The 22,927-nt window shown below is 50.1% G+C and overlaps 1 protein-coding gene across 2 annotated transcripts; it reads right to left on the minus strand.

Annotated features, from left to right (window-relative positions):
• Positions 1-1,701: 1,701 nt before the first annotated feature.
• CYP1A1 (cytochrome P450 family 1 subfamily A member 1) lies at positions 1,702-8,568 on the minus strand. 2 transcript variants are annotated; one of them, XM_082449964.1, is made up of 7 exons: positions 8,471-8,568; positions 4,771-5,635; positions 4,092-4,218; positions 3,914-4,003; positions 3,697-3,820; positions 3,465-3,551; positions 1,702-3,301 (listed from the first exon to the last, which is right to left on the minus strand). In XM_082449964.1, the coding sequence occupies exons 2-7, from the start codon at positions 5,605-5,607 to the stop codon at positions 3,016-3,018; spliced, it is 1,551 nt and encodes a 516-aa protein (XP_082306090.1). In that variant the 5' UTR covers positions 5,608-5,635; positions 8,471-8,568; the 3' UTR covers positions 1,702-3,015. The 2 variants fall into 2 exon arrangements, with proteins under 2 accessions (XP_082306090.1, XP_082306091.1); XM_082449965.1 differs by lacking the exon at positions 3,465-3,551.
• Positions 8,569-22,927: the final 14,359 nt, after the last annotated feature.

Consider the following 22,927-nt stretch of genomic DNA (forward strand, 5'->3'; position numbering starts at 1 on the left):
CATATAATACATTATATATAATATAATAATATACAATACATATCATATATATATATATATATACACAACATATTTTTTAACTTAAACTTTTATATGTTACATGTGTACCTCCTTTTTTCCATGCCAAAGATCCTGGTTCTCAAGGATAGAGGGGATGATGAATTAGAATATTCTCATTACTAGTTGCTCTTTGTTTTAACCCACATTACTCTATAGTCTCAAAATAAAAATATTAATATTACCATTACCAATATGATTAGTGAGAACAGTTCCATAAGTTGCTTTGCATATGCTGTCCCCATTCCTCCCTTTTTTTTAGAATAAAGATTGGCATACTTTTTCTTTTTTTTACTGTTTTAACTATTTTAAACTGCATAATTCAGCGGGTTTTAGTATATTCACAAATTTATATAACCATCACCACTATCTTATTCCAGAATATTTCCACCACCCATAAAAGAAGCCCTGCACCTTCCATTCTCCTTGCCCCTATCCCCTGTCATCCACTAATCTACTTTCTGTCTCTCCGGATTTGCATGTTCTAGACATTTCATATAAATGGAAGCATACAACATGTAGCCTTTTGTGTCTGGCTTCTTTCACTTAGCATGATGTTTTCAAGGCTCATCTATGTTATAGCATATAATACAAGTTATTTTTTAAGTAAAAAATAAGTCAGTACAGGAATGATTGGATGCCAAATTCCTCATCTTCCTATATAGACAGGGTTGCTCCAGCTGACTTCAGCTCCTTCCTTGCAGTAGCCTGAAACTCTTGGTGAGTGGGAGCTGTCCACTCCTGCCAGAAAGCACAGTGCATGCATGGCAGGTCCTGGCTACTGCACAACGTTTCAGGAGGAAAGGTGGGCTGTGGTCACAGTGCATCTCTCCTCAGTCCCTTAGACAGAATAGCTCCTGACTATGTGGGTCCAGCCTCTGCCCCGACTTGGCACCACTACTCTGCCATCCCAGATGGAGAGGGATGATCTCAATATTGAAATCTGGGCAACAGTCGGCTTATAGGGCCTGATAATCAAACACTTTGTTCTCCATCTGTGACCAGTTCTGGGTTCTAATAGGGGTGCAGGACCTGAACCGGGCATGGCTAGTGAGGAGCAGACCATGACTTCTGAGCTGAGAACCTTTCCCCTCCCCCACACCATGACTAGAGTCCACCTGTTGGACCTGAGCATCTAACGCTGTGAGACCCAAGTGAGTCTGCCTCCCATCCTCCAAGGAGGGCCCCACGCAGATATCCCCAAGACCTGGTAACCTTTCCCAGCACCCACTCCCCCACCCACCCAGCCCCCTCTGGCTCTGGGCTTCACCCTCCTGTATGTATCTGTCTGATAGAGACCTGATCACAGTGAATTGGGTGATGTTTTAATGAGTTAGGTCCCCCAACTAGCTTGGGAAGCTCTTGAAGGAACCGTGTTTTATTCACTTTATCTCCCCCAGTGCCTGGTCCAGAGAATGTTCTTCATCAATGTGTGATCAGTTAGAGAAGGAAGAGGGCAGTGAAGTGATAGAGTCTTGTGCCCCAGCCAGACTGTGAGCTGCCTGAGAGCAGCAAGTTCCCCTCTCCACCGCCTCCTCCTCCCCTTCGTCCTCCCACAGTAAAACCCAACACGAGATCGGGCTCAGAGTGGGCACATAGATGAGTGACGGCTTCACTCAAGATTTTAAAACTCTCCACCTATACGACTTTTGGATAATATCTTTATTTAGCTCAGGTAGATGCTTCCCACACATTTCTGGATACTTGGGTTAGAATTTTCTCCATAGCACTCAATAAACAGTTCTTAAGCTCTCATATATGGTAAATGCAAACATACAAGTACAATACAGGCTAAAATAAAAAGGCCCTTGCATACAAACATTTTTAAAAGACGTTTTAACACAGGGCATAGGGAAAGGAGACCCAGTAGAAGGTGATTGAATTACTACCCCTTCCCTACGGACCTGGTCCTGGTGCCTGGATTTGGGCACTCCCTCTGCTCTCTGCTCCTCTTAGACACAAGTCCCCAGCCCATCCTGGACAGGAACAGGGACCTTGCAAGGCCAGGAGGCAGACCTGTTCCTGCCTGCAGAGAGGAAGGCGATCTCCCAGGCACAGTGTCCCAGACCCTAGTGGTCAGATTGCTCAGCCTTGCATAAGCGGGGAGACCACCCCTGTGTCAGTATCCTGGACTGCCTCTCCCTTTCACTCTTTTTTTTTTCCCTAATAAATTTATTTATTTTTGGCTACATTGGGTCTTCGTTGCTGCGCGCAGGCTTTCTTTAGTTATGGCGAGTGGGGGCTGCTCTTCGTTGCGGTGCGTGGGCTTCTCATTGTGGTGGCTTCTCTTGTTGCGAGCACGGGCTCTAGGCATGGGGGCTTCAGTAGTTGCAGAACGCGGGCTCAGTAGTTGTGGCTCATGGGCTCCAGAGCGTAGGCTCAGTAGTTGTGGCACACGGGCTTAGTTGCTCCGTGGCATGTGGGATCTTCCTGGACCAGGGATCGAACCCGTGTCCCCTGCATTGGCAGGCGGATTCTTAACCACTGCGCCACCAGGTAAGTCCCTCCCCTTCACTCTTGACGCCTCCCAATTGTCAAAGAGATTGGACAGGCCCTGGTGTTGCCTGCTCTAAATGTTTCTCAAGCCAGTCAGCCTGAACAGAGAGCCAACCAGCTGGTGAGCCCAGGGGCTTCCAGAGAGCTCTTTAGAGGTTTCCAGAGGCCTGAGGACCTCCTATCCCTTCCAGGCCTCCTAGCTTAAGCACAACTTCGGAAGGGCTCCATCAGCTCCTGTGTGGCCCCTGCTGTGTCCACTGTCTGTGGTCAGTGCGCAGAAGGACAAGTCCACGGTAGGCGGCAGGTATAATCTCTCAGGTTTGCCCACAGCTCAGACAGCAAAAAATCAGCCAGACAATATCTGTGCGTTTAGGCCAAAGTTTAGATTCCCCTGGGTCAGCCCCCTGGCCTGGCTGCCCAGACAGGCCAGTAGAGAGTCTAGGCTGCAGGGCTCTCCGTCCCCTAAGAGCGCATGTGCGCCTGGAAGTGCTCACAGTGAGCGTGCTTCATGGTCAGCCCATACACGGGGGTCATGTCCACCTTCACAGCCGGGGTCACACGGAATTCCACCTGCTGCAGGAGGATGGCCAGGAAGAGAAAGACCTCCCAGCGGGCAATGGTCTCACCGATGCACTTACGCTTGCCCAAACCGAAAAGAATCACTTTCTCACTGAGTGCTTTGTTGATGGTGCCATCAGCGGTGAGAAACCGTTCTGGCCGGAAGGCAGATGGATCATCCCACAGCTTCCTGTAATTGGAGAGAGGCAGCTGAAGTAGCAGCCTGGGGGCTCAGGACCGTCAGGTGGGTTGAGCCCCAGCTCAAAAGAATAGGGTTTAGGCAAGAAGCCCAGGGACAGGAGAGTCTGAAGCTCAGGAGAGAGTGAAGCTTCCCCTGCCCCCTCTCAACTTACTGGTCATGGTTGATCTGCCACTGGTTCACAAAGACACAACGCCCCTTGGGGATGTAAAAGCCATTCAGACTTGTGTCTCTTGTGGTACTGGGGAGGGGGGAAGCTCAGTTAGGCTCAGGGCCACAAGGAGAACCCCCTGCCTCCCATACCGTGTCCCTCCCACCACCCTGATCAGGTACATGAACTGGAGTAAGGCCCAGCATGAGACAGCAGCGGACCCGTGGAGCCTCACCTGTGGGGGATGGTGAAGGGGATGAAAGAGGAATGTCGGAAAGTCTCCAGAATGAACGCCTCCAAGTAGGGCAGCTGGGGTCTGTCAGAGAGCCGGGGCTGCCGTGCGCTGCCAATCACTGTGTCTGCAGAACACAAAGGACCAGACAGATGAAGGGGCCACTCAGACCTTGGTTGGACCTCCTGCCTTGAGCACACTGAAGGAAGCCACCACCTACCCAGCTCCTCCTGAATCTTTTTCTGCACGCTGGGGCTTGTCACCAGGTACATGAGGCTCCAGGAGATGGCAGTTGTGACTGTGTCAAACCCTGGCCAGGGGAGAATAGAGGGCAAAGTTAGGTGGTTGGTGGGTCAGGACAGCTGGGAAGAGGAAGGGCACAATGAGTTAGCTCATACCAGCTCCAAAGAGGTCCATGACGACATTAACGATCTTCTCATCTGACAACTGGATATTGGCATTCTCGTCCAGTCTCTTGCCCTGACAGTGCTCAATCAGGCTGTCTGTGATGTCCCGGATACGGCCCTGGGTAGGGAAGGCCCACGGGTGAGCAAGATCCCAAACCCAGACTTGCCTGTCATCCAGGCCTGGTCCCTTCCCATCCCTAGCATCTTCGTTCGGGAGGTGACTGCCCCACGCCCGAGGCTACCATTGCAGCTTCTCTCGCCTCTACAAGGCTGTCTCCTGACTCAGGATACTTGCAGCCCCAACTCGAGGGACACCTGACACAGAGTCCAGTACCATTATCATCTGGACATGCCCTTTACCCTTTTCTCTCCCATAAGGCCGGAAGACCAACTCTTTACTCTTCCTGGTCCCCACGATAACTGGTCTAGGGTCCTGCACGGACTGGCTATTCAGTAAATATTGCTGTCTGATGGAAAGATAGAAGGGCTGGTCAAGAAAAAGTTCTATCTCCCTGCCAAGGATGGAGTCTCCTCCACTACTGGCTTCAAAAGCCCAGGGTGAAGGCCCGCGAGAGCCTGCCAAACCCTATGCTGCTCCAGTTATCGCTGATCTCCTGACCCCTGACCCTACCCACTCCCTACCATTCATCTGCCCCTCCCCAGCCTGTACCTTCTCAAACGTTTTATAGTGTTCCTTGAGCATCTTCTGCATGAAAATGTAGAACCTCTGATTCAAGTCCTTGAAGTCATCCAGGGCAGTGTTGGGCAGGTAACGGAGGATGGGGATGAAGTCGGCTGGGTTCCCAGAGGCAGCCACCTCCCCGAACTCATTACTCAGGCCGACTACGCTAAGCAGCTCTTGGCTGTCATGGTCATAGCGTCGGCCAAAGCACATGGCACAGATGACATTGGCCACTGACACCACTACATACCTGTAGGGGTCAAAGCGCCCAGACCCTGCCATCAGCTCCTGGAACTTGCCGATGAGGTACTCGGCCTCCTTGCTCACGTGCTCTTCCAGGTAACAGGAGGACGAGGAAGCTGGGTCTGAGGCAATGGAAAAACTCTTCAGGGCATTCTGGGCCAGGCGTCGCCGGGCAGCCCACACTGGTCCAGAGTCTGGGTTGAAGGTCATACTCTGGCCATCAGCGACTAAGGTGAAGCTGTAGAGGTCGGGCCGGCCCTTGAAATCATCGCCCTGCCGCACCAGGGCCTGCCGGATGGTGTCCAGGCCGCTGAGCACCAGCACGGGTGTGCAGCCAATGCGGATCTGCAGCACGTCTCCATAGCGCTGGCTCAGCCGCGACAGGGCCAAGTGTGGGTTCTTCCCCAAGGTCAGCACATGCCCGATCAGGGGCCAGCTCCAGGGCCCTGGTGGACTCTTCAGGCCTTTAGGGACCCGAGGCTGCCAGGCCTTGACCACCCAGAATACCAGGCAGAAGGTGGCAGAGGCCAGGAGAAGCTCTGTGGCCGAGATGGGGATGGAGAGTCCAAACACAGAGAACATGATCAGTGTAGAGATTCCAAGGTGGCTGCTGAGAGGTGGGATAGGAGGGAAAGATCAAGACATCAGATGGGGAGCTGGCAGGAGCCAGTGTCCTAAAGTGTCAGCACACTGGTCAAAGAAAGGGAAAACCTTATCCAGAACTGTTCACTGGACATGAAGGGGAAGAGGAGGTAGGAGAAGCTGTTTGTTGAGCTGCCACTATGTGCCAAGAATTTTAGTCATTCTTCATTCAGTCCTGGCCACAGCGTATGTGGTAGGCTGCAGTGAGGCTCAGAGAAGGTACGTAACTTGCCCAAGGTCACACAGCCAGGAAGTATAGGATCCAAATCCCAATCCAAATTTGCCTAATTCCAGAACACTTTCTCTTAACTGCTGCACCAATCTAAACATCAGCCTGTGATTTCCATAGAGCACCTATACTATTATTTGCTTCATATTTTTCTAAAATCAGCTTTAAATCCACCCACTTAGCATCATTCCAAACCATAATATCTGTGTGAAAGTACAGGGGTTTTTTTCCCTAACATATATTAAAATAAACACATAATCGATGTGTATCACCCAATTCCCCTTGAGTACTACCCACCCAACTAGGGAAAACGCTATCAGAGCGCAACGGATCATCCACTCCTTCAGCCTCGTTTCACATTTGGGGAAACTCACCTCCAGCGGAGGCACTGACTTGGCTAAAGGCACCCAGCACTCAGACAGAGCCAGGACTCAGACCTCTTAGGGAAAGTTCCTTGGGAAGTTTCCAGCTCCTGTCATAGGTACCTCCCTTGGAAGAGTGGTCAGATCAATCGATGAAAAGGGATTTTCCCGGAACCCTCAGTTCTCTATTGCTCAAACCCAGGGTCTAGGGAATCCTGCCAGACCCTGGGACAGGGTGGGGACAGGGACAGGGGACTGCCCCCTTACTTACTGTCTAAGCCACTCTGCCCTCATCCCCAGCTCTCTGAGTTCAACTGACCCACGGTTTAAAAGCAGCTGGAGGCCAGCTAGATTGAGGCTCCAGGTCACAGAATTCCAGGCCAGGGTTTTCATTGGGCTCAATTCTCAATGAATGAATAGTCTGGGCCTCCCCCATTTGCCAGTCACTAGAGAGCTGTGAATAAATGGAAGGCTCCCACCAGGCAAAGGCTGCAAGAAAATTCCAGACTGGAATCTGGGGAACTAGGAATGGAGCTGAGTTTAACAGAGGCTGAGACAATACTTTCTCTCTAGGTTCGGTCTAGAAAGGGTGTGCAAATTCATGGACTACTCTCTTCGAGGCATGGGGCTCTGACTGGGACATCTTACTGGTGCCCTGGATTGGTGGTCAGGACACCCAGTGTTCCAGGCTCGATGATGTGGCCTTGGATTAGTCGGTTCATTTTACCCTTCTCGGCTCCAGTCACATCACCTGAGAGAGGGAGTGCAACATGACCTCTGATTCAGGGTGCCCAGCTGATCTCAGAGAAGAGAAAACCCAGATCTGACCAGGGGAAACTCACAGTCTGACTAGTGAGGTTTCCCCACAGAAGAGCCAGCCAAGATGGGGAGATTGTATGGTTCCTACCTCAACTACTATAGCCATCTGTCTAGGGAGGCTTCCTGGAGGAGCTGAATCCCAAAGCACACTTTAGTCTCAACACCTTGAGTGAACTGGGGACACTGCTAGGCCTTGGTGTGCCATGGTTTTCCCTTCTGCACACTGGGTGTCCCAAAGACCTCTAGCCTTAGTAAGATGGTAGGAGGCCAATCTTCTAGATCAATTCTCCTTTGATTTGGATATGTTGAAGTTTTGTTGAGAAGGAGGTTGGAGAGTAGATTAGCAAAGTTCCAAGAGCAAAATTACAGTGTGTTAAAGTGTGGGGGGAAAATTAGTCTTATTTTTTCCCTACGTGGGATACAACACTGTGAATTCAATCTTCAACTGAAGGCCCAGCACTTCTCCTAAAACACAGTTCTTTGTTTCTTTCCTTAACAAAGTTTAAGCTAGTGTTAATAAATTAAAAAGAGAAATTGCTTGTCTGTCCACTTCAGCTTTGTTTTATGCCCATTTCATATTGTTGTCTGTGTTGTAATTCATACTTTTATACCATTTCTGATGTGTAAAATTGGTTGTCTTGTAAATATCTTATAAAGAGTTCAATGGTAAATAAACTATTGTGGCTGTTAATTTTGAAAAAAAAAAAAAAAAAGATGGTAGGAGGCCAATAGAGATGTGACTGCTGAATTTTCAGGGTCAAGCTTTCTGCAGCGGGCAGTCTCTCACATTGACTGCTCCCAGCAGAGGACAGAGAAGACAGTCAATGGAACAAGGAAGGCCCCTCGGCAGTGCTCAGGACTCCCACTCAGATCAGCCTCCCATGTCGGGCCAGCACACCTCAGCACTGACAAGCTATGCCTTGGGAGGGTGGCTCCAGCCAGGGGTAGCTTTTAGATAAGTCAGGGTACAGCTAGTAAGAACCCAACCTGCCCCCTCCATCCACCCTGACCACCCAGGAGAAGCCTCCCCTCACACAGCCTGAAGGAGGGCTGCACTGGCTCACCTGTGTCCTTATTCCAGCCTCCCAGGTGACCCTTATGAGGAAGCCCCAAGACATTCATGGAGTCAGTGGGAGATGGAGCTGCAGCCTGGGTCCTGGAGTCCTGAGAGGGGAGCATCTACGTCTAGAGTTCTGGTACTAGTCGAGGGACCTTGGGCAAGTCCTGCCCTTCCTCAGGCTTCAGTTTCCCCACTTAGTGAGGGAGCTGGACTGCCTCCTCACTAGGGACACTCTTAGCCTTTTTTTGAGATGCTAGACCAGGAAGACCTTGATGCATCAAAATTTTCCTTTGGGGGGAGGGAAGGGACAACCCAGAAGCCCCCAGCACTCACCTGCGTCTGTGGGGGGGTACAGAGCTGAGCTGGGAAGAGTGGTCTCTGGAGCCAGGGACCCCCGAAGAAGATCACAGAAGGCTCCAAGGAACTGTCACCTTCTGGGTGAGGGTGAGGGTGAAGGCACTGCCACCTTTATAGGCGGCTTTCGTTTGTGGCCACGCCTCCTGGAGCGCTGGGATGGGGCGGGGTGGGGGGGGCGGGGTGCGGCTGGCGAATGGTCGCTCTAGGATGGAGGGAGGAGTGGGGAGACAGGACGCAAGGGGATGGGTAAGAACCCACTATGGGATGCCTCAACCAAGTGCCGGCACTTAAAGGGGTGAGGGTTAGGGACACCTGGGACCCCCAGTTCCGAGGTACCCCATGGATAGCGCAGAGCCCAGCTGAGAAGGTTTTGGGGAAGTAGTCCCATGATAGCCCAAAAGAGGGTATGGGGGTGCTCTATCCCCGGACACGGGGACCCCTCTCCCTCATTTTTGCACCCACTGAACTTTGGAAGTGCAATTGCTTCCTCTTCACTACTAGCGGATGGGGGCCAGGCAGGCAGGGAGGGGCGGAGCTGCCGGGTGATGACCTCCTAACCCGGGTTATTGAGTCCAGGCTCGCGTGAGAAGCACGACGACCCCAGCCCCGAGGTCACCGGGGCCGGAAGGCCAGAGGCGCCGATGGGCTGGCCCCTTCCCCCAGAGCCCTCCACCCCCCCCACCCCAGAGCCCGGAAGACTAGCAGAAGTCAGCGTTCCCTGACGGAGGGGCGGGAAGGGATGGAGAAAGTGCAGTATCGCCGAGCGCGCACTAGCGGGGACACGTTGAGGCGCCTCTGGGGCCACTTTGGAATGCTGCAAACCAAGGGTACTTCCAGCCAGGACCCACGGGCCCTCGAGGTTCCCAGGGTTGCTAGCGCTTTGGCATGGCAGAGAAATCGGGAGGCGAGTGGATCTCCTGGTGGCCGAGCAAAGGGTTAGAGGGAGGCCCTTGGGCGGGCAAGAGAGGGGGCCCAGGGACTAAAGAGGGGGGCGCCCGGCGCACATGCCTCCCCAGGCTAGCGTGCATGTGTCTGGCACATCCCTCCAGGGGGCAGAGGTCACGCCGTCCATCCCGGCCCCACCTGGCTGGGGGCGCGGTGCCCAGAAGTTGCGTGAGAAGGACCCGGAGGCCCGCGCAGCCACCCAGCCGCCCAACTCCCGGACCCGGCTCAGTCCCGGCACAGTCACGCGAGCGCGGGCGGTGGGGGGGGATGGGGGGGGTGAGGGGTGGGGTGGGGTGGGGGGGAGGAGTCGGGAGCGGGGCTCTTAAAGGGCCAGTCTCTAGTGGAGCGTGTGGGTAGAGGTGGAGGGAGAGGAGCCGCCGAACCCTCGTAGGTGAGTGATTGGATGGGGGTGGGGGGACAGTGCAAAGGGCCTAGGTTTGCGTGCAGAGCTGGGCTTTTGCAAGCAAGCGGGCTCCTGAGTGTGTCCGTATTTTTGGTCCACGCCTGTGGCGGGACATGCAACCCCAGCACAGCCCGGGTCGCCTGGCCGGCTGCCTCCGACACTGTCCTCGCCCCTGCCGAGGCTTCCCGATGTAGGGTGTCCAGGTGTATTTGCGTGTTTAGCTCAACGTGTCCCCAACCAACCACATCACCCGCCCTCGCCGCCGCGCTCCCCAACCCTACGAGTAGCACTGCCATCCACTGGCCCAGACGAGAAAACGGAGCCTCATCCTGCCCCATCACCTCCCACTGCAGTTGGATGCCACCTCGTGCACTGCACAAATAAATATTTACCAAATGCCTACTATGTGCCAGACACAGTTCTGGATGCTGGCGATTGATATAGAGGTGAACAAAACTGACAACCTCCTGCTTTCCTGTAGCTTACATCGTGAGACAATGGGGGTGGGAGGTGGAGACAGAAAACGCAGAGAGTCTCAGAGGGTGAAAAGTGCTATAGAGAAAAATAAGGCAGAGAAGGGGTAGGAATCATGTGGGGTCAGACTGCAATTCAAAAAAAGGCTGGTTGGGAAAGGCATCACTGAGAAAATGACACCCAGCCCAGGCAGGAGGGTGAAATCAAGAATCAAGGCACACGGATATCTGGAAGAAGAGTGCACCTGGCAGAAGGAACAGCAAATTCAAAAGCCCTGCACAGGCGGGGGTGGGGGGGGGGCGGGGGGGGGGAAGCCCTGCCCCAGGTACAGGGAACACCTCGCTGAGAAACATGGGAATTTCTTTGTGTGAAATAGAGACATTGTGAGGTCTGAGTCAAGGAAGATCACTGGCTACTGTGCTAACAGACTGAAGGGGTAAAGGACATATTTTTCCACTTTGGTATCTGTCCAACCCCACTGCCACATCCTCATCCAGGCCCCCATCATTGCTCCCTAGAGTACTAACAGCCTCGAAGCCTGGGTACCATCTGCCTTTCACTCTCTCCAATTCCTTCTCCACCCTGTGGCATCCAAAGTGGTCTTTTCAAAAATGCAAAATCTCATTCCATCACCACCTTGCCCCTTCAGTAGCTGCCATCTGAATAGAAACCAGAATCTTTAGCAGAGCCTACCAGGAATGCCCACCTCTACTTCTGTAGCTTTTTTTTTTTTAATTATTTATTTATTTATTTATTTATTTTTGGCTGTGTTGGGTCTTCGTTTCTGTGCGAGGGCTTTCTCCAGTTGCGGCAAGCGGGGGCCACTCTTCATCACGGTGTGTGGGCCTCTCACTATCGTGGCCTCTCCTGTTGCGGAGCACAGGCTCCAGACGCGCAGGCTCAGTAGTTGTGGCTCACAGGCCTAGTTGCTCCGCGGCATGTGGGATCTTCCCAGACCAGGGCTCGAACCCGTGTCCCCTGCATCAGCAGGCAGATTCTCAACCACTGCGCCACCAAGGAAGCCCCCACCTCTACTTCTAATCTCCCCTACTTAAAGTCTCAGCTAAAACATCATTTCCTCTGAGAAGACTTCCTGGATCCTTTCCACAGCAAGTTAGATTTCTCCTGGTCTGTTTCCAGCACTATTCCATGGTAATTCTCAGGACATTTGACTCTTGCTAGGACCCCAACCCAACCTGTCACTCCATCCCCCATGCTGTAACACAGAAAACCAGCCTGTGGGAAATTGATCTAATAAGCCAAGTCCTTGCAAGATAAAGGACTTGGTAAAGGAGTTAAATCCAGCTGTATTACGAATGGGGCACATGACCAGGGTCATGTACTTTGAGCCCAAAGTACTGATGATATAATGGTGGAATTTAGGTAACAGAACAAGCAGGAGGCAAGGGAGGTATTGCTGGGCTTCCATTCTGTCCAGCATCCTTCCATTCATTTCACCTTTGCATCTCTGGCTCAGCCTGAGAAACTCCACTGTACCCAAGAGAGGTCTGTCCTTTAATCCCAACTGGGGCTAGAGCCATAGAGAGTGGAAAAAACTTGTGTAGAAGCCATGGCAAGGAAGTGGGAAGCAAGGTACTCCCAAATCCATCACCCTGCTCTGCAGCCCAATCTCTCCCTTGGCACTCAGGGTTCCCACCAATGCCCTAGCTCTAGAGAATCGTGGCAGCCTGCTCAACATGGCTGGAAGACCATCTGCTGGGGTTCCTGACCAGGACACAGAAAACCACTTCTCTTGGTAGAAGATGCACTGCTTTTCTCACACTCTCCAAGGGGCTCTTAATCCCAAAGAAATTCGTTAGCTAATTAAGCCAATTCCTCTCCCACTTCTCAGCTGGAGAGACCGATGCCAGAAAGAAGAAGGCCCGAGGACAAATGACAAATCAAAGCAGAGCCCAGAACTCTAGCCCCTTGCTTCCAGGCAAGGGCTCTTCCCACCATGATTTATTGTCCCAGACCAGCAGCAAAGCCCCAGGGGGCCAAAGGTAGACAGGCTCAGACTCTAGGTCAGGGCCCCCCATCTCCCCATCTTCCTGGACAAGAGTCTGGGGCACTGAGGTTATGGGAGGCCCTGCACTTCTCATCACCAAGCCCTGTCTTGGGGAACAGCTCACAAGATAGAAGGGGGCCCTCAGGAGCACCGGGCAGAGAAAGAGGGAGACAGACAGGAGGTTAGAGGACCTTGACCTGGAGCTGAACAGCCAATTCTGGGTCAAAGTTTGTATGCCTTTGCGTGAGAAGCCCTTTGGCTAGGATTCCCTAGCGATCGATACCAGGAACACAGAGGAAGGGGTGGGCAGTGCAGAAAGGAGAGGGCTCTGGGCTGGAGGGAGAGACAGCTGAGGGTTTTGGCCCAGCAGAGTGACCCAGCTTAGAGTCTTCAGTCAGCACTGCTGAGGGCTACGTGGCAAGGGGATGAGGAGACAACAAGACCCAGAATAAAACCCCTACCCCACAGTGGAAGCAGGAAGCACGCTGAACAGAGCCTATGCCAAATCTGGAAATGCTACAGGAGCTGTGAGAAGGCTGAGGCCCCTGGGGGAGAGCAGAGGACTAGAGAAGGGTCCTGGCATATGAGGAGTACAGGAAGGGCACACCTGGCATAAAGAGGGGCCATAACTTGAACAAAGCATTGGAGTGGGAGGTGGGGGTGCGGCAGTTTGAGAAGGTGGAGTTTGAGTGGATGTGGAGAACTGGGACTTGTCTTCCAATGTGTCCCCACCCCACCAAGCCACCCTCCACCCCACCTGAGATCTGAGCCCTGAGAGCCTTCTCCTCTCCTACCTGTGCCCAGAGAGCCAGAGAGATTTGGTTTGCGGGATCCAAGGCTCAGATGGGGCAGCCCCTGGCTCTCTGGCTCTTTGCTGCTATAGATAGGGTGACGATACTTTCCCAGGATAGTTGTGGACTAAGCCTGTTGTCTTGTCTATTAAAAGTGTCCTCTTTCCTTCTCAAAAGAGTCCTGGCTTGGACAATAAATTATATGGTCACACCAGTGATAGTCGACATGTGAGTGGTTTCATGTGCCCAGCATCCATCCTCTCTTCTTCTTGAAATACCACTTCAATTGTCCTTTGGGGACCACCCCACCCCTACTCTTAGCCAATAGGCTTGGTGGAACTAACCCTACCCCAGGCTACCAGGCTGACACATGACTCAGACCAAGCCACTGAGAGCCCTGTGGGGTTTTAATGAAATTGTTGGAAAAGAAATGTTCTCTTTCTGCCAGTGGTGGCTAAGCTGGTTAGAAAATAATTCTGGACCTACCAGTGGCCATTTTTTAAGAAGCCCATTAGAGGAAAGCAGAACTGGGAGATGAGGGGAGGGAGGGAAAGAATTGATGACATTGAGCACCTAGATCCAGTTATTCCTGAAGCCAATGAAGTTCACCATAAAACATCTCTGTTATGTGAGTCAATAACATCACCACCTCCGCCATCTCCTCCTTTCCCCCTTTTCCCTTCTTCTTTACTGTTTCCTCTTTCTCTTCTTCTTTCTCCTCCTTCTCCTCCTCCTCCTTATCTTTCTCTTTTAGTAGGAGTGGGTTTGGGGGCTTGCAACTGGAAGAATTATAACCAAAACCTGCAGGTCAGAGAGGCTTACCCAACAGCGTTCTCTGAGTGATTAAACCTCGGAACTTGAGACAGATCCAAAAAGGCCTGGGTAGGTTGGACAGAATCCTAAGAAGTTACTCCTATCTAATAGCTTCCCACTGGTTTGCCTCTGTGCCAACAATGCCACCATCAGCACCACTGTGAGCGGCTAGTTTTACCTCCAGAAGACCCCATGATGGAGCTGAGGAGTTGTTGGCTGGGAAGTGCGTGGAGAGAACCCACACTCGAGGCAGAGATCATCAGATGAGTCTGTGCCGTCTCACTGCTCTGGGAGCAGAGTTCACACCCTGCTGGCTGGGATGCCCTGGGAAGGAAGGTGCCCCATTTGCACTCCCAGCTCCTAGCTGAGGAAGGGACCCCATCCTTTCCCCAAGTTGAAGTTTTCAGAAGGAAGTATTTGAAGAATCTCAGAGGAAACAGTCCTTACAATGGCCTGCAGGGCCCTTCCAGATGTGGCTCCCATTACCCCTCTGACCTCCTCACCTGTTACTCCTACTTCCCCGGCTCACTCCTCTCCAGGCACAAGAGTAGCCTGAGGTTCCTAAGACACACCAGGCAAGTCCCTCCCTATATCTGTCAGGGTCAGTCCCTGCAGGAAACAGAGAGGCCCCTCAAACTAAGTCATTGAGGAGAATTTAATAAAGGGACCATTCACAAAGGTTCAACGTTTAGGGAAATCAATAGGGACAATGCAGCAGTCCAGGGCTAGCAGCAGCAAGGCCAGAAGTGATGAGGAGAAAGAGCAGAAAACAAAACCCAGAGGAGGTGGCTGTGGAGAGGCTATAGAGAGGAGCTGTGGCCTTCAGTAGAGAGTTGCTGCTAGCATGCAAAGACCCTACAGGGAGAGAGCCTAATACTCTGATCTGGGACTTCCCTGGTAGTGCAGTGGTTAAGAATCCACCTGCCAATGCAGGGGACACAGGTTCAAGCCCTGGTCCGGGAAGATCCCACATGCCGTGGAGCAACTAAGCCCGTGTGCCACAACTACTGAGCCTGCGCTCTAGAGCCTGTGAGCCACAACTACTGAGCCCACGCACCACAGCTACTGAAGCCGTGCAGCTAGAGCCCATGCTCTGCAACAAGAGAAGCCACCGCAATGAGAAGCCCGCACAACACAACGAAGAGTAGCCCCTGCTCACCGCAACTAGAGAAAGCCCACGCACAGCAACGAAGACCCAACACAGCCATATAATTAATTAATTAATTAATTTTTTAAAAAAGGGATGCATGACAAGAGATGCACTCTTGTCCCTCTGGCCCTTGTCATGTCTGGATGTGATGGCCGGAACTGCAGCAGCCATCTTGTGACCTTGGGGAAAGGCTGATATTCCAAGGATGGTGGAGCAGAAATTTGCAAAGAACCAGTTTATTATTCACGGTCCTTGCAAGAACAGAATTCATTCAAAACTGGATCATTGAGAAGAGTTTAATAAGGGGACAATTTACAAAGGTGTTGACAGGTTATAGAGAAACTAACACAGGATAGTGTGGTACCATATGACTAGTAACAGAGAGGAGCCCTTACTATCTTGAGCCTGAAGGGGCAAGAGGAAGGATCTGTTTCTGGAACCCAGAGAGAGAGACTGTAAGGAGAGGAGAGCTGCCTGGCAGGAGCTGTGGCCTAGCATGGTGACTTTGCAGGGAGGGTCTAGAGAAAAAATACCCCAAACTCACTCTCCTCCCACCCTCCCATCTCATGTCCATGCCTCCCATTGACTGAACCCAACAAGTCGCCAGAGGATGGGGAGCCCACTGACACAGTCTGCTGAAGTCAGCCTCTCAGTGCATAGAGCAGGGTGGAGAAGGGGGCGAGTGGATGTGGAGGGCAAAGAGGATTTTCAGCACAACCTGGGTCTGCAATGATCTCATTCATGTTCGCTTGCTTGTTGTCAATCTCCTCCACAAAGACAAGGTCTGTCTTATTCACTGCTCTAAGTTTCCTCTGAGAACAGTGGCTGGCAACGTAATTTATGCTCAAAGAATATGGCTGAACATCCACTATGTGACAGGTACTGTACTAAAAACTGAGTAAATAAGAACATAGTTTGCTTCAAGTTGTTCATGGTCTAGAGAGGGCAAAGGAAACCAAAGCAATATGCCACCGTGGTGTTTGTGCCACGGGAGAGCTATGTCCAAAGGAGGAGGATCTAAAACAGAGTAGGGGGTCAGGGCACACCCTAGAGGAGGTGGACCTGGAGCAGAGTTTTGGAGGCTTTGCTTTAATGGAGAGATGAGAATGCTTTGTCATATATCCATCATAGTACTGCAATATAAGTAAGAATCTCTAACCTGGAAGCAATGCATTTCCATGAGAGTGTTTGTTGGATGGGGAAGAGGTGGTTGAGAGGAGGGTAGGGTGTTCCAGGCAGAGGGAACAACATGTCTGAATGCACAGAGGCCGAAAACTAGAAGAATTCTAAGAGTTGCTTCTGACTGGTGGGAAAGATGCATGAGAGGGAGGGAGTCGTGGGAACCAAGCTCAGAGAAGTGAGTAGGAACTGGCTCACATGCTGAGCTAAGGAGTTTGGTTTGGTTTTTGAATGTCTTAAGATATTAGTACTAAGGGATTTTACAAAGGGATATGGATTGCTCAGATTTGCAATTTCAGGAAGTTCACCTGGGTGGCAGTGTGGAGCCCAGATTGGAGGGATGGGATGGAGGGAGCCTAGAACTGTGCCATCCAATACAGTAGCCACTAGCCACATGCAGCTACTTACATTTAAAATTAAATAGAATTAAAAATTCAGTATTTCTGTTGTACCAGCCATTTCAAATGCTCGGTAGCCACATGTGACTGGTGGCTACCTTATTGGATAGCACAGACTTAGAATATTTCCATCATCACAGAAAGTTCTACTGGGCAACACTGCCCTAGAGACAGTGATACCACATAGGAGGTTCCTGCAAAAGTCCAGGTGGGAAGCGGCTCTGAGAGTCTTCTCCAGGCAGTGCCACAGTGATGGAGAAAGTGGTCAGACTCAAGAGGTGTTTAGGTGGTAGAATCTTGAGAGTTTGGTGGGAGCTGAATAAGAGAAGGAGTCTTTGCGGATTCCCAGGTTTCTAGCTAGGGTGACGACCCAGAGGGAAGGTGTTTGGGCAGGGAGGTGACATCATCCATTTGGACATGTTGAGGAGGCAGGAGCAGGGACCCTCTGGGTGGACACATGCAGTAGCGGGTGACTGGATGTCCAGGACTGAATCTCCCGGTCCTTATATAATAGACTGAGACACACACCCGCCCCAGCTTTAATTATTTGCCTGTGCTTCCCACAGCACCTGTGTCCAGCATGGTCCTTCCTCTCTGCCAGGTCTGGGCACAGAGATGAATGGGACTCAGTCTCTGTCTTCGAGGGGCCCACAGTCTGATTTAGGGTTTGGTTTAGATGATGATCCAGCCCCAAACTACAGCTCTTTGTGGCTAGATCCACAACAGAGGTGAGAATGGAATGATGAGGGGCACAGAGGAGGACTTGCCCCACAAGAAGCAGGGAAAAGGCTGCCATTTACTGTGTTCTGACCACTGGCCAGGTTGGTGACTGTGCACTGAATAAACTTGTTGAGTGACCCTCACCCTAACCTTAGCCACACCCTGCCTCTCCCTGGGCTCCTCTCTGGATAGTCAACTCTGAATGTGCCTTCTCTCATGATAGCTTCCTGATTTGCCCTCTCCCCTGCCCCGTGCCCACTGAACTGCTTTTCCCCCATATTCTGGCTCTGGGGAAAATTACTTAACATCTTTAGGCTTTCATTTCATCAACTGTAAAATGAGGCCAATAATAGTACCCATCTCGTAGTGTTTCTATGAAGCTCAAAGAGACGGCCAATGTTAAACATACAGCACAGATCTTGGGGCATAGTGGGTACTCAATAAATTTCAACTGTAAGGATTATTACTTGTAATTTCTATAAAACCAATGCAGGAAAATGCTGAAAGCAGTCTTCACGAAACTCTTAACACAGGCTAGCACTCTCACTTGTGAACACTAATTGATTCACAAATCTTTTTCTAAATACATGCTGTGTGTCAGTCCCCGTACTAGAGACTAGAGATCTGAAGAAAAGCAGAGGTTGCCTTGACCTTCAAGGATCTCACAGTCCATGGGGGAAACAGCATGATGGGGGCTGTCGAGGAGGGCCGTTTGGGGCCTGTGGGATCTCAGAGGAGGGGCTCAGACCCAGCCAGCATGGTGACAGCTGAGCAGCGTATAAAATGATGAGCAGGAGTTGACCAGGGAACACAGGATGGGGTGTAGGTTTCCAGTAAAGGGATCAATATATGGAGAAAGACAATGGAGGCGGGGGCAAGTGGGATATGGTGGCAAACAGGGCCAGAGAGGTTAAGCAAGAGCTGCCGCTGAAGCCTTTGGGTGCCAAGCAAAGGAGTTCAGTTTTTATCTTGAAATCTATGGGGAACATTGAGGGGTTTTAAAAAGGGAAGTAGTCAACAGACACTCCAGGATGGCTGAAATCAAAAGATTAAAAACAATCCAATGGTGGTGAGCATGAGAAGCAAATTGAACCCTCAGTCACAGCCAGCGGGAGTAAAACTGGTTCAACTACTTTGGAAAATTGTTCAGTGCTAGGATCTATTAGCACTGAACTATGCCTAGCCTATGACCTAGCATTTCCACTCGTAGGTCTATACACAGCAGAAATGCATACAAAAACATGTGCAAGAATGTTCACAGCAGCAGGGCTCATCACAGCCCAATACAGAAAACAACCCAAATGCCAATCAACAGTTGAATGGATAATACATTGCTGTGTATTTTATTTTAACGGAACACCATACAGCAATGGGGATGAGCTACAACTATACCCAGCATTGTGGACGAATCTCCTAAAAAAGAATAAGTGACAGAAACCAGATACAAAAGAGTACACGTTGCCCACTGAATCATACACTTTAAAAATGTTTGAAACAGTAAATTTTATGTTTTATATTTTACCACAATTTTTAAAAGTGAAAAAAAATTCATAGAACTGTATAACACAAAGAGTTCATCTTAATGTAAACTATTGACTTTAGTTGATAATATTGTATTAATATTCATTCACCAATTGTAACAAATTTATCACACTAACGCAAGATGTTAATAACAGGGGAAACTGATTGGGGAAGGAGGCATATGGGAGCTCTGTACTTTCATTCCATTTTTCTGTAAACCTAAAACTGCTATAAAAATGAAATCTATTAATTTTTTAAAGTTCCATGCCAAAAAAAGTACACAGCATGATTTAATTTACATGAAAAACAAAAACTAACAAAACTAATTTATGCTATTAGAAGTTGGGGTCATTGTTACCCTTAGGGAGAGAGCACGAGGGGTTTCTAGGGTGTGGTAACATTCTGTCTTTTGATCTGAGGACTGGTTACAAGAGTTTTGTTAAGTCTGTAAAAAATTCATTGAGCTGTACAGATTATCTGCACTTTTCTGTATGTATCTTGTAATTTAATAAAAGGTTTTAAGAAAATATTTAAAATAAAAAGATAAATCATCTCTTATGCAGAAGTCCAAATAATTTACACAGAGACTGTCCTCAAGGAAGGGAGCAGAACGCTTCACTTGCTGGTGTGAGCTGTGCACATGACTCCCTTCCAAAGAGCACAGTACAGAAAGGGGAAAGGAGTAATGTGCCCGTGGAGAAACCTGAGAAACACTACTGCAGCCAGCTGACCAACACCGTCAACCTTCCTGTCAAGCTGATAGTATGTACCCTTGATATGATATGATGAAAATGGCACTTTACTCCTGTGGTCTTCCTACCAATAACCCATAACCCCAGTCTTACCATGAGAAAAACATCAGGCAAATCACAATAGTGGGACATTCTACAAAATACCTGACCAGTTCTCCTGAAAAAAGAGTCTGAGAAATGTCTCAACCAAGGGGGGGCCTAAAGAGATATGGTGACTCAATGTAATGTGGTGTCCTCCTTGATGGGATCCTGGAACAAGAAAGGACAAAAGGACGTTAGGCAAAAACTAAGAAAATCTGAATAAAGTATGACTTTAGATAATTGGGGTGGGGGGAGAAAGGAAAAGACAGGAGGGGAGAGAGACAGAGAGAAACAGTCAGTTTTCTACAAAGCCTACTCTAACTTCAAACCTTGACCTTTTTTGTAGAGTGAGCTGAACCCAATGAAGGTACAGAGAGAAAACGGCTTTCCTTTCCTCTCAGCCACAGTCTTCAAACAGGCCCTGTGGCTTTGTCAGATTCCCCAGCCTTGCCCTTTGTTTTTTGTTTGTTTTTTTTTTAAGTATTTTAGAAATTTATTTATTTATTTTTGGCTGCGTTGAGTCTTCGTTGCTGCGCGCGGGCTTTCTCTAGTTGCGGCGAGCAGGGGCTACTTTTCGTTGCGGTGCGCGGGCTTCTCATTGCGGTGGCTTCTCTTGTTGCAGAGCACGGCCTCTAGGTATGCGGGCTTCAGTAGTTGTGGCAGGTGGGCTTCAGTAGCTGTGGCACATGGGCTTCAGTAGCTGTGGCTCGCGGGCTGTAGAGCACAGGCTCAGTAGTTGCTCAGAAGTCCAACGCATGGACTTCGTTGCTCCACGGCATGTGGGATCTTCTCGGACCAGGGCTCGAACCCGTGTCCCCTGCATTGGCAGGTGGATTCTTAACCACTGTGCCACCAGGGAAGTCCCAAAGATAGCTTTATCTGCTTTAATCTTCTGTTGACTGGGGGCAAGGTCTCACTGCGGACTGCCACCATCGTTGGGGTAAAGGATCCAGGCCACGACCACTGTTTCCAGACTCTCTCCATTGTTTCTTTGTTTGATGGTTGGTTGTTGTTTTTTTCTGGGAATCCCCAGCAACACCCCAACTATTTTTCCCTCTTAGGGAGGCCACTGGGATCCCATAACAAGTTAACCAGTTTCTCAAGTTCATCAAGGTGTTTTTCTACCTCTTCTTTTACAGTTTAACTCCCTCTTTCCCTCTCTCTGTCTCTGTCTCTCCGTCTCATTATCTGAATTGTGGGCCAACACTTTCCTCCTGGCCCCCTAAGAATCACTCTGACCTGGCCCCAAGCCCTTTGTTTGGATGTCTCAGACTCAGTGCTAAAACCCAAATCCTTGGATTCTTAACCACTGTGCCACCAGGGAAGTTCCAGGAGCCAATCTCTTTTTATTTGGCTGGTGCTGTTTATCTTTTCTCTTAGCTCCGAATGCCCTTGCATGTAGCAGACGTTCCACTGCCAGCTTTTCATCGAGTACCTTTGAGCCCCAATGTGTCCTCCACATCACACAGTTCCTAACATAGCTGCTGGACTCCGGCTGACCTCTTGCCCACCCCTCAGCTAGTTCCCTCAGGGTACCCCCTAGAGCCTGTCATTGCGGGGTTTCCCACCCCTCTGTAGCCAGGTCTCATCCGTGCAGTTCAAGTCCAGTTCCCTTCAGCATGTCCACCGGCCCTTTGGAGACTCACATCCTAGTAAGGCACCCAACTCGGGCTGTGCAGGCTGCCCTGTGCTGCCCCTGCCATGACAGGCTACTCTGCTCTGCCTCCATATGTCCACACATTTCCCCCAGATCCAGGGACACGTGCCGAGCAGGTGCATATAGTGGTCTGGAGCACGATCTTCTGAAGGTTTGAGCCCAACTCTAACACATTGCTATGTGACCTACAACAAATTACATAACTTTTTGTGCCTCAGTTACCCCTCATATTGTAATATGAGAATAGTATTAATTTCCATCCCATAGGATTACTGAGAATGTTTTTTGTTGATACATATAAAGCTCTTATAACAACGCCAGCCCATAAGCATGGGGCGTTGTAAAGTTTGTGATAAATACACGAATGCCACAGTCTCCCTCACCATGGCCCAACCCATCTGGACTCACAGCTGAGGAGTTCCCTTCTTGCAGGTATCCCACTCTTAAGGTTTGGGTCTCCTGGAGCTCCTTCACTTGGCTTTGTGAGATGAGGGAAGAGAGAAGCACCATGCAACTCCTTACCAGACTACAGCCAGCCCTCCACTTCAAAGCTTCCTTTCATACAATGGACACCCACATACCTTCACGTAGGTTCTTAGATAGCTGACATCTGTCATATCTACTCTCCCTCTCCTCTCTATAGAGATACGCAGATAGATGTACATTTTTTTTAAACAGAACCATTTAAAAGTAAGTTGCAGAAATCATGATACTTCACCCCCTAAGCACTACAGCGTTCATCTCCTAAGAACATTAATCTCCTAAGAATATTTCCTGAAATATTCTCCCACATAATCATGATGCTAGGCTCATATCTAAAAAAATTAACATTAATTCCATAACATCATCTAATCTCCAGTCCTTGTTCATGTATCTTCAGTTGTGCCAAAAATGTCTTTTGTAGCCTTTAAAAAAGTTTTTTAAATCCAGAGCCCAATCAACGTTCACACATTTTTGGCATTTGGTTGTCTCTTTAGTCTCTTTGCTCTAGGAAAGGCCCTTGTCTTTTTTTTTTTCTTTCTTAATGACATTGACTTTGAAGATTCCAAGCCAGTTGCCATGCCCCCACAGCATGAATTTTCTTCATTCACTTTTACCATCTCTCACCAAGAGGGAGGAGGCTGAGGGGGCCTCTCTTTAGAATATAGGATCCTCATCATTTCTTGTTTTCAGATTAAGGACCCGGGCTGAAATTCAGAGGTGGTCAGAGCATACCTATTTCTTACCTGGTTTCACAGGTTGTTGGAGGGGTATTACAGGGCACCTTTCTGGAGAGGAGCAGTGAGTCTCCCCCGCTGATCAGCCTGGACTGAGTGCCCCCAGGCAGGGTCCCTCCTCGTGGGTACAGTGGGAAAGTAGGTTGGACTAGCCCAGAGAACTTTCACTCCCAGCACCCTGCCCTGCCCTTGAGAGAAATAAGCATTACCTCCCGATTCTGGACCCTGAAAGGAGCTGGACATTCCTCCCCAGGGACATAGCACCTATGCCCAGAAGAGCTGCCCCTGGGCCCTGGGAGGTAGGTGGAGTTGAGGGATCATGGC

This window comes from Balaenoptera physalus, assembly GCF_965194825.1.
Source record: "Balaenoptera physalus genome assembly, chromosome: 2".
In the NCBI taxonomy this organism is placed as follows: Eukaryota; Metazoa; Chordata; class Mammalia; order Artiodactyla; family Balaenopteridae; genus Balaenoptera; species Balaenoptera physalus.

What these genes read in the sequence shown, in the direction of transcription:
- CYP1A1 (XM_082449964.1), bottom strand. Translation starts at nt 5,607, where the DNA reads ATGTTCTCTGTGTTTGGACTCTCCATCCCCATCTCGGCCACAGAGCTT. An exon ending in AAAGATTCAGGAGGAGCTGG is followed by an intron (nt 3,821 to 3,913) that starts GTAGGTGGTGGC and finishes TGTGTTCTGCAG; the next exon opens with ACACAGTGATTGGCAGCGCA. An exon ending in TGGCAGATCAACCATGACCA is followed by an intron (nt 3,302 to 3,464) that starts GTAAGTTGAGAG and finishes CTCCAATTACAG; the next exon opens with GAAGCTGTGGGATGATCCAT.